This window comes from Hemitrygon akajei, chromosome 13 (genome assembly GCF_048418815.1).
Source record: "Hemitrygon akajei chromosome 13, sHemAka1.3, whole genome shotgun sequence".
NCBI classification, from domain to species: Eukaryota; Metazoa; Chordata; class Chondrichthyes; order Myliobatiformes; family Dasyatidae; genus Hemitrygon; species Hemitrygon akajei.
In genome coordinates this window covers 100,379,489-100,393,904 of record NC_133136.1, presented here as the reverse complement: position 1 = coordinate 100,393,904, position 14,416 = coordinate 100,379,489, and the positions used below count along the sequence as shown (strand labels likewise).

General features: G+C 40.9%; 1 protein-coding gene across 3 annotated transcripts in view; it reads right to left on the bottom strand.

The window, feature by feature from the left end:
- Positions 1-14,416, bottom strand: part of LOC140738078 (synaptopodin-2-like) — a 143,240-nt gene that overhangs the window by 38,468 nt on the left and 90,356 nt on the right. For all 3 annotated transcript variants that reach the window (XM_073065169.1, XM_073065168.1, XM_073065167.1), the window contains exons 2-3: positions 4,712-4,863; positions 1,345-2,162 (exon numbers count right to left, since the gene is read on the bottom strand). In XM_073065169.1, coding sequence (XP_072921270.1) covers positions 1,345-2,162; positions 4,712-4,863 — 970 coding nt within the window. The remainder of the gene's footprint in view (positions 1-1,344; positions 2,163-4,711; positions 4,864-14,416) is intronic.

The following is a 14,416-nucleotide window of genomic DNA, read 5'->3' as shown; positions in this document are numbered from 1 at the left end:
GGATCTCAAGAGGAAAGTAAATATTCTGGTACAAGTTAATTACTTAGCAAAATCATATATCATCATTTTAAAAGATTTTGAATTGTTATCATGTAGAGATTTAAAAAACAGTCTGTACCTCTTGAATATCTCAGAGAATACTGTTAATTCAAATAAATTCAAATAAATCTGTATTTTAATTGTTTCTAGTGGGTAGTATTATACATTAAACCTTCTAAGCTATAGCTAGACTTACATTGCATCGATTTATAATATGCTTTAAATATAGATATTAAGTATAAAAAAATAGCCTGCGTGAAAACATTTCCTTTTAAAGGGTGGTCAATCTGTAAAATTAGGAAAGAATTTGTTGTGTTTATAGTATATGTATACAGTTATTCATATAGATAAGTGTACTATACATCGTTTGAATTTCAACAAAAAATACTTTCACTGCTCACTTCTTGAAGCTATTTGAGATCATCCCATTTTTAAATGCGTTACAAACCGCATTGTACCACAAATAAAATAGAGAATTATAAAACTTGGCAATTACTTCAAAGGGCTACTTTTAGTTTCACTTGTTAGTACTTTAAACCATGGGTGGATTCACTTAAAGTGCCTATAATCTTTTGCTTCTCAACAGAAGACTAATCCAGAAATGCCTAACTAATGCACTAAAGCTCAAGTGGAAAATAATTAAAGAAAATAAACCACTGGTCAGTTTACTCCAGATCATACGCCTAAACATCATACAAAATCTTATTCAGAATGACTTGAAAGTGTTCCAAGTTTCTAAGCAAACAGTTACAGGAGCAATACAATACCTTAACAGGCTGTCAACGAAAACAGTTCCCTATTTTACCTGTCCCATGCACTTACCAAATGAGTCCTGGAATTTTTTACAAATGAAACTACTGTGAATATGTAGTATCTATCAATGATAAGAATCCTTGAATTATAAATTATGGCTAGTGTGGCTATATTTGTACTCAATAAGAAATACTGAAAGCATCACTTAGTAATCATTAAAACTAACGCAAATGAAACTAAGTTAAAAAAAATCTTAATATCCTTACAGCATCGAAGGTTAGCCTCCTGAATACAAGACAGACAAAAATCTGAGTTCACTTTTCACTGAGCAAAGATTTGCTATTTCAAGGGATCAGATAACTCCCTAGATTGCAACTGCTTGTGTCTGTCAAACACAGTTCTGCAAGCATCATCAGTCTGCAGCTTGGATCTGTTGCTATTTAATGCCACAAGTAACACATAGTACATCGTCTTCTTTGATCTTATTAGGGAAATATGATTATCAGCACAAAATTCCCTTTTGTACAAATTTGCTAGGACAATTGTACTCACTGGCTTGCCTGGCTCGGTGCTTGTGGGTTCTTGCCAAATCCTTTCCAGAGTGTGTCTCTGATCCGTGCTCTGTTCCCTCTGATGAAATTCCAATGATGAAGGGAGGCGTGCTATGGGTTTTTGACCATGCCTCTTCAGCCTGGGAGTCAGCGCAGCCACTGCCAACTTCAGACGTGGTGGCCTCCCTTCCACTGTGCTCTCTGTCAGAGGAATCCAGAAACAGCTCCACCCTGGACTGATAGGAATCCCCTTGCAGCTCACTAGCCCCAACCAGCTTGACCTTTTTATCAGTCTTGCTCCGGAGTGCTGTGGTAGCAGAGGCTGGCTGGACTGCTGCATTTTCATCTGACTCTGATGCTGCTAATTCAATATTCTTGATACTCTTTTGCAGCACAGTTTGATCCACAGTTGCAGAATCGATTTTATCCACAGTGATAGCAGCTGCCTCTGGGCCACCAAGCTTACCTTGATTAAGGGACAACTGGAATTCCACCATGGCTGACGTTTGAGTTCCTCTCTGCTCTGCATGGCCAGTATCTTGCAGCAATAATTCTCCAGAGTTGTCACATTCTCTCAAAAACAATCTTGAGCTACTCTGCTTGGCTTTTTCTTCTTTCTTCCCTGAAATGTCTGTGTCACTTTCTGTCTCTCCATAATAAGCCTCATCCTGAGACTCAGAGATGTAGAGTTCAAAAGGAAGGCCTTGCTTGCATGATGGTTGGCTGCTGGTGATTTGTAGTATAGTTTCTACTGTTTCTTCACTTTCTGTTTCTTTATTTACTGTGTAGTCTGGTTGATCAGCTTTCTCACTGATGGATCTAAAGGGATTTCAATAAAAACCCCACAACAATTAGAAACATAAAAGTCTTTATTCTTTCACCAAGATTCTAGTATTTATAATCTATAATAGCTTCATGTTTACCATTACCCTCTGTTGCTTTTATTTTTATTTTACAATAGATGGAACAAGTATTGTAGCAGAAATAAACTTTGGGGTGGAGTTGCAATTTGAATTCGATAGGTAATTTCTAAAATGCACACTGAGAAGGAACTGCAATCTTTACAGCCCAGCTGCAAGTTGAAATGTACTGTACTGTGATACCATTGACGACATTGTTGGTCATTTTTTTGATACCAATGTTTAAACATACTGATTTTTGAGCTACTGATTATTTGCTTTCATCATTAGTGGATTCTCAAATTCTCTGTGACTAAACCAAAATCAAACCTGGGCTTTTAAAGTTTTGGAATCTCTTTTCACTTTGGAAATTCACAATTAGGTCATAGTTGAACTTTACACTTCACAGAAATATATGGTCAACGTGTGTAATGTTTTTAGTTCAGAATGTATCATGTAATCATAAGGGATTGCATTTAGACCAATGACACAGAAAGTAAGAGCACCAATCAACAGATGTCTGTACAAACTATCAAGTAACAGGACTCTAATCTAATTACCTAAATATACATAGACGTTATAGAAACCGGGGGTTAAAACTGCAGCAGTGAAGCACGAGTGAGTCAGGCATTCAAAATGATGAAAGGCTCTGGAAGTTGCCATTCAGATTTACAGCCATTTTTATCAGCCCAGATGAAGTTAATTAAACTTTAAAGAAAATGAAAGCAATCAACATGTCAGTTAAATTGCAAATATAATATCAAAAGGTCAAAGCTATATCGCTCACATAGTAATATAACTGCAATTTATTTTTTGTAGATATTTTGGTTGCATGTAGGCACTGTTGCCTTCTATTTACCGTCTGTTTTCGGAGCTTTCTGGAGTTGTGAATATAGCAGAATTAATTTAAACAAGAACCAGGCCTCAGTCCTTATTGTAAATGTAAATAAGTTCAGGAAGCTTGCAATTAGCCTTCAGTTTTTTTTCCCAAATTGCTGCTTGCAATTTCCAGTTAAAAGTAGAGGCTGCTCCACAGACCAAGAGATTGCATATTGAAGACCTAAACATTAAAACAATGGGTCTGTCTTAACTGGCTTGTATCAAACCAGGCAACATGGTAGGTTATTTGCATCATTGTGAATCATGTGCAAGCTGGCAGACCAGATGGATGTTGTCACTTAGCATTTCAAACATGGTCACTGGTATAGGCAATCAACAGTCTTTGTGTAGTCAGAGCAGCCCTGACAACATTAATTTTGGGTGTCTGGCTCTCTGTCATCAAAAGGTTTTAGAATATTTATGCTAATTAGTTTCTCCCAAAGGTGTTTGGACTGTCAGAGGTGTCTTATTAATTACAATGTGCTTCCACAACATATCTCAATGAATCATTTGTCAACCCAGAGTATTGAAGTAAACAATGGCATTGCAACTATAGAAATTGTATTGAGTCACTGGCTATTGTCTCCAGAATTATGCCTATTAGTTGTTCTGAATAAAGACTTTTATATCACCAGCTTCAGTGTTTCTTTGGTGACTTTGATCAGTCACAACTCTACATGCCACATAAATAGGAACTATATTCTGCATTAGCGTCCCATATGCCAAAAAAATTTTTTTTATGGAGGAAGCACAAGCTGAACTTCAACTACACCCTGAAATATTTAATTCAATATTTCTACAGCGATGAGAGCTCTCCCAATATTGAGAACTTTTATCTCTACAAGCACACCTCAAAACTGCAATATGGATGTATCCATTTCTCTTCGTGTGCTTTCTTTTTGCTCAGACTCCTTTTCAGCTGTGTGTCATGGCTCACTAACTGCCATGTGGCTGCCTCGAGCCAAGAAGGTAGAATGATCTTCCCCACAAATTATTCCACCACTGTAAATGCAACCGTATAAAAGGCTGCCAGGAAGTGTAATCTGAGCCGGATAAGCTGAATGATGCTATTTCTTCCCTGTCCAGGAATGGAATGCTTAGGATCAACTTGGTTCTCCACCTAGTGGCCTAGATATATAGTGAGAAGTTGACATAATCCTGCAAAGAGTGATTCATAGATTGAGATACATTATATTCCTATTCTTTGCTTTGGGAACATAGACTTTATCTCCATATTTGCCTGTTATTTAGAAGAGTTTGTCAAAAATAAGGGAGAATAAAATGAGATTAGTGTTCGTCCAGTGTGAGATCAGTGGGCCGACAGAGCTTTTCTGTGTTCTATGACTCTGTGAGTCTATAAATAACCTTTTCAATGTTACATTGAAGGGTAAAGCATGGTTACTTTCCTTAAGGAAAGTGCGTAGTGATGTTAGTGAAGCTAACGAGTGCTTTGTCCGTGGGCCAGTTAGGTTATTAACACCATGTTCTGTTTGCTGTTCGCTGCAATTTAAAGTCTTGTCCTGGTACTGCAAAATATGAATAATAAAGTGCTAACAAGATGCATTAATTTATATAAAAAAGGAACTCTACCTTTTAATGAGTATTTGCAGGGTATCACTGGACCCATCAATCAGCTGCATGACTTCTGAATGGGTTAATTCTGAACAAGGCCTACTGTTGATCGAAATGAGTTCATCTCCTTCACACAATCCAGCTTTGCAGGCTTTGCTCTTTTTCCGCACCTGGAGGCAGGACAGATACACACAAAGCTAAATCTAATTGGAAAACCTTCCGAGTTAATGTTGTCTTGGAGTCAAAGCTCTGAATACCCATTAAAGATAACTCTTCACACTTGCAGTCAAACTTAATTAATTTTGGAAATGTCATTTGTATTATAAATCTGTTTTAATGACTCACAGTAAATCATAGATTTTAAGGATTATCACTTTATAGGATACCATGTAATTTGGCACTGCCCCAAACTCTGTGCTCAAATCACAGTTATAATCATACTTAAGTCCTAGAGTAATACACCATTAACACAGGCCCGTCAACCATATCTCGAAACCAGCCATCAAACACTGGTATGTCTCTAGTCTTCTATTATCATAGCCTTTTTCTGCAGGGCACACAAGATAACAAGCAGGTTCTGTTTTCACAGAAATCCATCATATGACTTTGCACAAAGTCAGAGAGTACAGTCACTTAATATGGAAACAATGCCTTCTTTCTATTGTAATGAACAACATCAGAAGCATAAAGATCAACAAGAAAGAATTATGAGCGAGAGAGAGAGAGAGAGAGAAAGAAAGAAAATAAAACACTAGTTCCATCATTTGTACGAGATGGCCTAAATGCACTTTCTTGCTCTTCAAATGTCACAGCACACTAAATAATATACTCATTTCTTAGGTTCCCATCAGTCACATGGAAAATATGCAACATTTGCTTAACTTTGTTACTTATAATTTGACATCAGAAAAGAAAATACATGATCATAAGGCTGAAATTTCCACAGGAGTGCTTTTGACTTCTCAACTTCACAGTAACTTTAATAGAAAATGAAAACCCCCCAAAATCAATCTAATTATCATTTCTTCATCACTGATGTTGATTCTGGGAGCTTATTGTGAGATCAGAATTACGAGCAATTATATCAAAGTATTGAAGAACCATGAGTTACTCATATGTGATAGCTAATTACTTTAGAAAGTCTTTAATGATGCCATTGCTGTAATTGCCACTTTTTTTACACTATTAGTTTAACTTCCTTTGGCATTTGTATTTTATTAATATATTGTCATTCAGTCTTCTCCAAGCAGAAGCCCTGTGTGAACCAGAAGATCCACACTCTAGATCAGAAGCCTGGTGACAAGTAAGGTACGAGAGTTCCAGGGAAGATCTCCAGAAAGGCATCACCCAAGTGAAGTGGCAATTTCAGACGAAACTTGAACCAATGAAGGATGGAGCTGTGTCTGGGTTTGTATGTTCTTACAAAGTGAAATCAAGTGAAAATTTGTCAGCTCCATCATAGATACTAGCCTCCGTAATATCCCAGACATCTTTGAGGAGCGTTGCCTCAAAAAGTTGGTGTCCATCATTAAGGACCCCCACCACCCAGGGCATGCCCTTTCTCACTGTTACTATCAAGAAGGAGGTACTGAAGCCTGAAGGCGCACACTCAGTGACTTAGTAACAGCTTCCCCTTTGCCATCAGATCTCTGACTGGACATTGAAACCATGCACACTACCTCACTACTTTTTTTATTTCTGCTTTTTCATTACTTGTTTAATTTAACTTTTTCATATACTTACTGGAACTCACAGTCTCTTTCCCTATATTATCATCATGTATTGAATTGTACCACTGCCACAAAGTTAACACATTTCACAATTTAGACCAGTGATATTAAACCTGATTCCGATTCTGCTGAGGAAGCAGAGGATCTGCAGAAGGGCTCGGGCAGATCGGAAGAATGGAAAAAGAAGTGGCAGACGGAATATAGTGTAGGGAAATGCATGGTCATGCACTTTGGTAGAAGGAATAAAAGTGAAGACTATTTTCCAAAAAGGGAGAAAATTTGAAAAATCAGAGGTACAAAGGGACTTGGGACTCCTTATGCAGGATTCCCTAAAAGTTAACTTGCAGGTTGAGTCGGTGGTGAGGAAGGCAAATGCAATGTTGGCATTCATTTCAGGAGGACTAGAATATAAGAGCACGGATGTGATGCTGAGGTTTTATAAGGCAGTGGTCAGAATGCACTTGGAGTCTTGTGAGCAGTGTTGGGCCCCTCATCTAAGAAAGAAGGTGCTGTCCTTGGAGAAAATCCAGAAGAGGTTCACAAAAATGATTCTGTGAATGAAAGGGTTAATGTATGAGGAGCGTTTGATGGCTCTGGGCCTATACTCGATAGAGTTGTTAGAAGGATGAGGAGGGTGAGGAATCTCATTGAAACCTATCTAATATTGAAATGCCTAGGCAGAGTGGATGTGAAGAGGATGTTTCCTACAGTGGGTGAGTCTAGGACCAGAGGGCACAGCCTCAGAATAGAGGGACAACCAGTAAGAACAGAGATGAGGATGAATTTCTTTAGCCAGAGGGTGCTAAATCTGTGGAATTCATTGCCACAGATGAGGCCAAGTCATTTGGTATATTTCAAGTGGAGGTTGATAGGTTCTCACTTCATGACGACGTCAAAGGTTACGGGGAGAAGGAAGCAGAAATGGGTTGAGAGGGGTAATAAATCCACTATGATGGAATGGCAGAGCAGACTCAATGGGCCAGGTGGGCTAATTCTGTTCCTACGTCTTATGGTCTTACAAGTTTTCTCCATTCATTCAGATTACAAAATCATAAGCTCTAATTTGGCACCAGCACGTGAAAGCAAGGAGAGGGTGAGGAAAGGCGATGTGAAATTCTGTATTGCATCCAGCCTCATTTTTGTTTCATAAGTGTATTCATATTTTTTCTTATTTTGACCTTCTGTAGAGCAGGTATAAAAATATGTAATAATATATTGTCCTGCTCCATCCTCTGTTGCTCAGATTCCTACACATCTCTCATTTCCATGTTACCAAAACCCACTTCATTTTCCTCAGCAAAATGAATTAAAAATATTTAATCACAAAATATAAATGCTTCCAAGGCAATACCTCATCCGCTTGCTGCAACCTTTTCCTATCCATTATCTTCTGTGATCATTTCCCTTTCTGAGTCCTGTGCAAACCAAAGACACTTTCATTGCTACAGTCAGAAGTTTCCACCTGCTTCAAAAGGGCAACAATTATACCAGTGCCCAAGAAGAGCAGGGTGAACTGCCTTAACAACTATTGTCCAGTACCACTCACATCTACAGTGATGAACTGCTACGAGAGGTTGGTTATGTCTAGAATTAACTCCTGCCTCAGCAAGGACCTGAATCTCTGCAATTTTCATAGTGGCACAATAGGTCTACATGCCATCTCATTGGCTCTTCACGTGGCCTTGAATCATCTGGACAATACTAACACTTATGTCAGGCTACTGTTTATTGACTGCAACTCAGGTGTTTCCAACACAATCATTCCTACAGGTTTGATCAAAATCCTCCAAATCCTGCACCTCCCTCTGCAACTGGATCCCCGACTTCCTCACTGGAGACCATAGTCTGTGCAAATCAGAAATAACATCTCCGTCTCACTGATAATCAACACTGGCGCACCTCAAGGATGTGTGCTTAGCCCGCTGCTCTAATCTCCTTACACCCACAACTGTGTGGCTAGGCACAGCTCAAACACCATTTATAAATTTGTTGATGACACATCTATTGTTGGCAGAATTTCTGATGGTGATGGCACACAGGAACGAAATATAGAAGCTAGTTGAGTAGCATCGCAGCAACAACCTTGCAGTCAACCTCAGAGACACCAAAGAACTGACTGTGGATTTCAGAAAGGGTAAGACAAGGGAACACACACCAGACCTCATCGAGGGATCAGAAGTGGAAAGGGTGAGCAGCTTTAAGTTCAACATTTGCAAGGATCTATCCTGGGCCTAACATATCGATGCAGTTACAAAAAAGGCACAACAGCAGCTATATTTTATAAGGAGTTTGAGTTGATTTGGTATGTCAGCAAAGACACTTGCAACTTCTACAGATGTACCGTGGAGAGCATTCTAACTGTTTGCATCACCATCTGGTATGGGGGAGCTGAAATAACCTGCAGAAAATCATGAACTCGATCAGCTCGATTATGGTCACTAGCCTCCCCAGCATCTAGAACATTTTCAAGGAGTGATGTTCCAAAAGGCAGCATCCATCATTAAGGACACAGGACATGCCCTCTTCTTGTTGCTGCCATCAGGGAGGAGATACAGGAGCCTGAAGGCACACACTCAGTGATTCAGGAACAGCTTCTTTCCCTCTGCCAGCAGATTTCTGAAAGGACATTGAACCCATGAACACTACCTCACTACTTTTTTTGCACTACTTAGTTAATTTAAGTTTTTTAATTTATTTGCGTATATAACACTTGCCTTCTTAATAACTAACTGAACCTAACTGATAGTAATCTTTTACTATCTTTCCTTTCAGTTAGTCCTGATGAAGGGTCTCGGCCCGAAACGTCGACAGTGCTTCTCCCTATAGATGCTGCCTGGCCTGCTGTGTTCCAACAGCATTTTGTGCGTGTTGCTTGAATTTCCAGCATCTACAGATTTCCTCGTGTGAACTTCCCTGTCGGTTTTTCAGAGAATTGCATGCAAAAACCATAAGACATAAGACATAGGAGCAGAATAAAGCCATTTGACCCATTAAGTCTGTTTTGCCATTAGATCACAGCTGACATCTTTTGGCACTCAACACCATTCTCTTGCTTTCTTGATTATTAAGGGTGTAACCTTTGTCATCCTTACAAATCATGAACCTATCAGCCTCCACTTTAAACATACTCAATAACTTAACCTCAACAGCTGTCTGTGACAATAAATACCATAGATTCACCACCCTCTGGCTAAAGAAATTTTTCCTCATCTCTGTCCTACAGAGGCATCCTTTGTTCTGAGACTGTACCATCTGCTCTTAGACTCTCCCACCACAGGAAGTGTCTTCTCTATGGCCACTCCATCCAGACCCTTCAGCCCTGCACCTTAACACTGATAGGGCTCCTCTTGTCCTTACCTACCACCCCATCCGCCTCTGCATCCAACACATCATCCTCCACAAATTCCGAAATCTCCAAAGGGATTGTACCACTAAACATATCTTTACCTCCCCCTTCTTTCCACAGGCATCTTTCCCTCTGCAATTCCCTTGTCCATTTGTCCCTCCCCATTAATCTTCTCCTAGCACTTATCACTGCAAGCAGGGTAACTGCTACACCTGCCCATACACCTCCTCCCTCACCTGCATTCAGAGCCCCAAGCAGTCCTTCCAGATGAGGCAACACTCCACCTGTGAATTTGTGGCCTCCTCCACACTGGTGAGACCTATCGTAAATAGGAGGACCACTTCGTTCAGCACCTCCGCTCCTTGCATCAAAAGCAGAACTTCCTGGTGGCCAAACATTTTAATTCCACTTTCCATTTCCACTTTGACATCTTGTGCCAAAATGAGGCCACCCTCAGGGTGGAGGAGCAATACCTTATATAACGTCTAGTAAGCCTCCAACCTCATAGCATAAATATAGATTTCTCCTTCTGGTAAAAAAATTTCCTTCCCTCTGCCCTCTCCTCTATTCCCCACTCTAGCCATTTATGTCTTCTCATCTGCCTATCACTTACGCCCCCCCCCCCCCCCCCACCGCCCTGGTCTTCTCCTCCTTCCCCTTTTCCTATGTTCCACTATCCTTTCCTATCAGATTCCTTCTTCTCCAGCCCTTTATCTTTTCCACCCATCTGGCTTCTACATCATCTTCCAGCTATGTAGCCTCCTTCCCCTGCCCCCACTACCTCTGTTATTTTGGCATCATCCTCCTTCCTTTTCAGTCTGGAAGAAGGGTCTTGGCCCAAAACGCCAAATGTTAATTCATTTCCGTAGGTGCCGCCTGACCTGCTGAGATCCTCCGGCATTTTGTGTGTGTTGCTTTGAATTTCCAGCATCTGCAGAATTTCTCATGTTTAATATTCACAGGTTTCAATGGATCATCATTATTTTAAGCTCTAGCAAGCACAGGCCCAGAGCCACCAAACACTCCTCATTCATTAACTCTTTCATTCCAGGATCATTCTTGTAAACCTCCTTTGGACCCTCTCCTACGTCAACAGATCCTTTTTGAGATACGGGGCTTGGAGCTGCTCCAAGTGTAGTTAAGCCTCTGCATTATATCCTTACTATTGTATTCTAGTCCCCTCAAAATGAATGCTAATATTGCATTTGCTTTCCTTACCACCAACTCAATCTGCAAGTTAACTGTGTTGCCTTTATGGCATTTGTTTAGTTTATTATATTTTCGCTTTAGTAATTCGTTCATTATCGTTTTCTAGTTAAAGTTAAGATTGTTTAAAGTAAATTTGTTGTCTGTGATGTATCGCGGCATGCGATGATGTCACACCCGGTTTCGCCGTGTCTTGTGGGAAAATACCGGTTTGAAGAAACGAGAAGGAGGGGGCTCACATGTGCAGGATCAGCGCGAGAAAAGTTTTCTTTCTACGCACTAGAAACATCAGTGAAGCAACGCCGTAAGTTCATGAGATAATCAATATGTTGAATTTAAAATGTTAACGCTGATTCTGTTAAAAGTAATGACGGTTGATAAAGTTTATGTTTTTGTTATTTAAAGAGTTGCGGATAGTTTGTGTTGAAGTGTATTTAAAGCAGTCGATGGCGTAGGTAGATTCTGACTGTATGTTGCACTTTAATGTAATATGGTTGTTGTAGTTTTACTTTTGCAAGTATTTACGATGTAAATGTGATATCAAGAAGGAAACAAATACTGTATATATTTTGTATTGTTTTATCAACAGTTTTCACCATACGTTAATGTGGAAGAGTGAACAGTAAACGGTTAATCTTACTGCGATCCTGTTTTCATTGACTACGGTTTACCTCGGTGTTTAGTTCAGAGTTCTTTTACACCTGTGCGAGAACACTACATTAACTGTTAGGGAATCCTGCAAGTCAAGTCACCTTTTATTGTCATTTCGACCATAACTGCTGGTACAGTACATCGTAAAAACGAGACGACATATTTCAGGGCCATGGTGCTGCATGAAACAGTACAAAAACTACACTGAACTACGTAAAACAACACAAAAAACTACACTAGACTACAGACCTACCCAGGACTGCATAAAGTGCACAAAACAGTGCAGGCATTACAATAAATAATAAACAAGACAATAGGCACAGTGGAGGGCAGTAAGTTGGTGTCAGTCCAGGCTCTGGGTATTGAGGAGTCTGATGGCTTGGGGGAAGAAACTGTTACATAGTCTGGCCATGAGAGCCTGAATGCTTTGGTGCCTTTTCCCAGATGGCAGGAGGGAGAAGAGTTTGTATGAGGGGTGCGTGGGGTCCTTCATAATGCTGTTTGCTTTGCAGATGCAGTGTGTAGTGTAAATGTCTGTAATGACGGGGAGAGAGACCCCGATAAACTTCTCAGCTGACCTCACTATCCGCTGCAGGTTCTTGTGATCCGAGATGGTACAATTTCCAAACCAAGTAGTGATGCAGCTGCTCAGGATGCTCTCAATACAACCCCTGTACAATGTGATGAGGATGGGGGGTGGGAGATGGACTTTCCTCAGCCTTCTCAGAAAGTAGAGACACTGCTGGGCTTTCTTTGCTATGGAGCTGGTGTTGAGGGACCAGGTGAGATTCTCTGCCAGGTAAACACCAAGAAATTTGGTGCTCTTTACGATCTCTACCGAGGAGCCGTTGATGCTCAGTGGGGAGTGGTCGCTCCATGCCCTCCTGAAGTCAACAGCAATCTCTTTTGTTTTGTTCACATTTCAGAGACAGGTTGTTGGCTCTGCACCAGTCCGTTAGCCGCTGCACCTCCTCTCTGTAAGCTGACTCGTCGTTCTTGCTCTAGGATACGCAAGTTCTGGTGCACCTCCAATTTCTAAATTCACTCTCTATTTAGAAAATAGCCTGTTATTTCCTCGAAGAATTACAACTGATTTGTCAGGCATGATTTCCCCTGAAGGAAACCATGCTGACTTGGGCCTATTTTATCTTGTGCCTCCAAATACCCTGAAACCTCATTCTTAATAATGGACTCTAACATCTTACCTGTCATTGCAGTCAGGCTAACTATCTTATAATTTCCCATCTTTTGCCTCTCTCCCTTCTTGAAGAGTGGAGTAACATTGCCAATTTTAAGACTCTCCAGAATCATTCCAGAATCTAGTGATTCTTAAAAGATCACTACTTATACTGTATCTCCACAATCTGTTTAGCTATCTCTTTCATCTTCTCCTCAGTGTAGTGACAACCCTCATTTCCATCCCCAAATTCCTTGAATTTCTGGCATTTCCTGGAGTCTTTTTCGTCATGAGTCATTGATTGGGGTAGAGTACAGACGCAATCACGTACAGGACTGACGGGAAACCGAGTATCTATAAAAGAGAGGTACCGCCTGCTGGAGTGGATGAAGTTGTCTGAGGCAGAGTAGCAAGGCTTTGGCGAGAACAGGCCAAGGTAAATAGGCAAGTTCATTCCTTATTTCTTGCGTAAATCTTGAGAGAATGGTGGGGGGGGGGGGGTATCAACAGAGCCAGTGTTCTTTTCTGGGTGTCAGATGTGGGATTTTTGGGAGATTTGCACCCTCCTCGATGGCCACATTGGAGCTAGGAGCATCAAGGTGCAGCTCTTTAGAGACAGTGTTAGGAAACTGGAGCTACAGCTCGATGACCTTCAGCTTGTTAGGGAAAGTGAGGAGCTGATAGACAGGAGCTACAGGGAGGTAGTCACCCCAAGGCTCCAGGAGACAGATAAATGGGAGACTGACAGAGGAGGGAAGGGAGAACGTCAGATAGTGGAGAGCTCTTCTATGGCCGTCCCCTCAGCAATAAGTACTTCATTTTGAGTACTATCTGGGGGTGGGGGAGGTGGAGATGACCTACCTGGGGGGAAGCAAGAGCAGACATTCCTCTGGCATTGAGTCTGGCTCAGAGGGTAGGGAACAGAAGAGGATGGCAGTAGTAATAGAGGATTATATAGTTAGGAGGACAGGTAGGCTATTCTGTGGTTGCAAAAAGAAAACATGGATGGTAGTTTGCCTTCCAGATGCCAGGGTCTGAGATGTTTCTGTACACGTCCACAGTATCTTGAAAAGGAAGAGTAAGTCAGGTCAAGTCGCTTTTATTGTCATTTCATCCATAACTGCTGGGACAGTACACAGTAAAAACAAAACAACATTCCTCCGGGACCAAGCAGACAGAAGTTGCGATATAAATTGGTACCAACGACATAGATAGAAAAGGGAGAAGGTCCTGAAGAAAGATTACAGGGAGTTAGGAAGGGAGCTGAGAAGCAGGACCTCAAAGGTAGTAATCTCAGGATTGCTTCTTGTGCTTCGCGACAGTGAGGATAGGAAAAGAATGAGGTGGCAGATAAATGCATGGCTGAAGAATCGGAGCGGGGGGCAGGGATTCAGATTTCTGGATAACTGGGACCTCTCCTGGGGCAGGTGGGACCTGTACAAAAGGGATGGGTTGCACTTGAATCCGTGGGGGACCAATATTCTTGTGGGCAGGTTTATTGAACCTGTTGGGAGTGGTTTAAACTAATATAGCAGGGTGATGGGAACCAGTGTGATAGAGCTGAGGATGAGCCAGCGGGTTTACAAGTAGATGATGGGTGTAACGTGAATGTA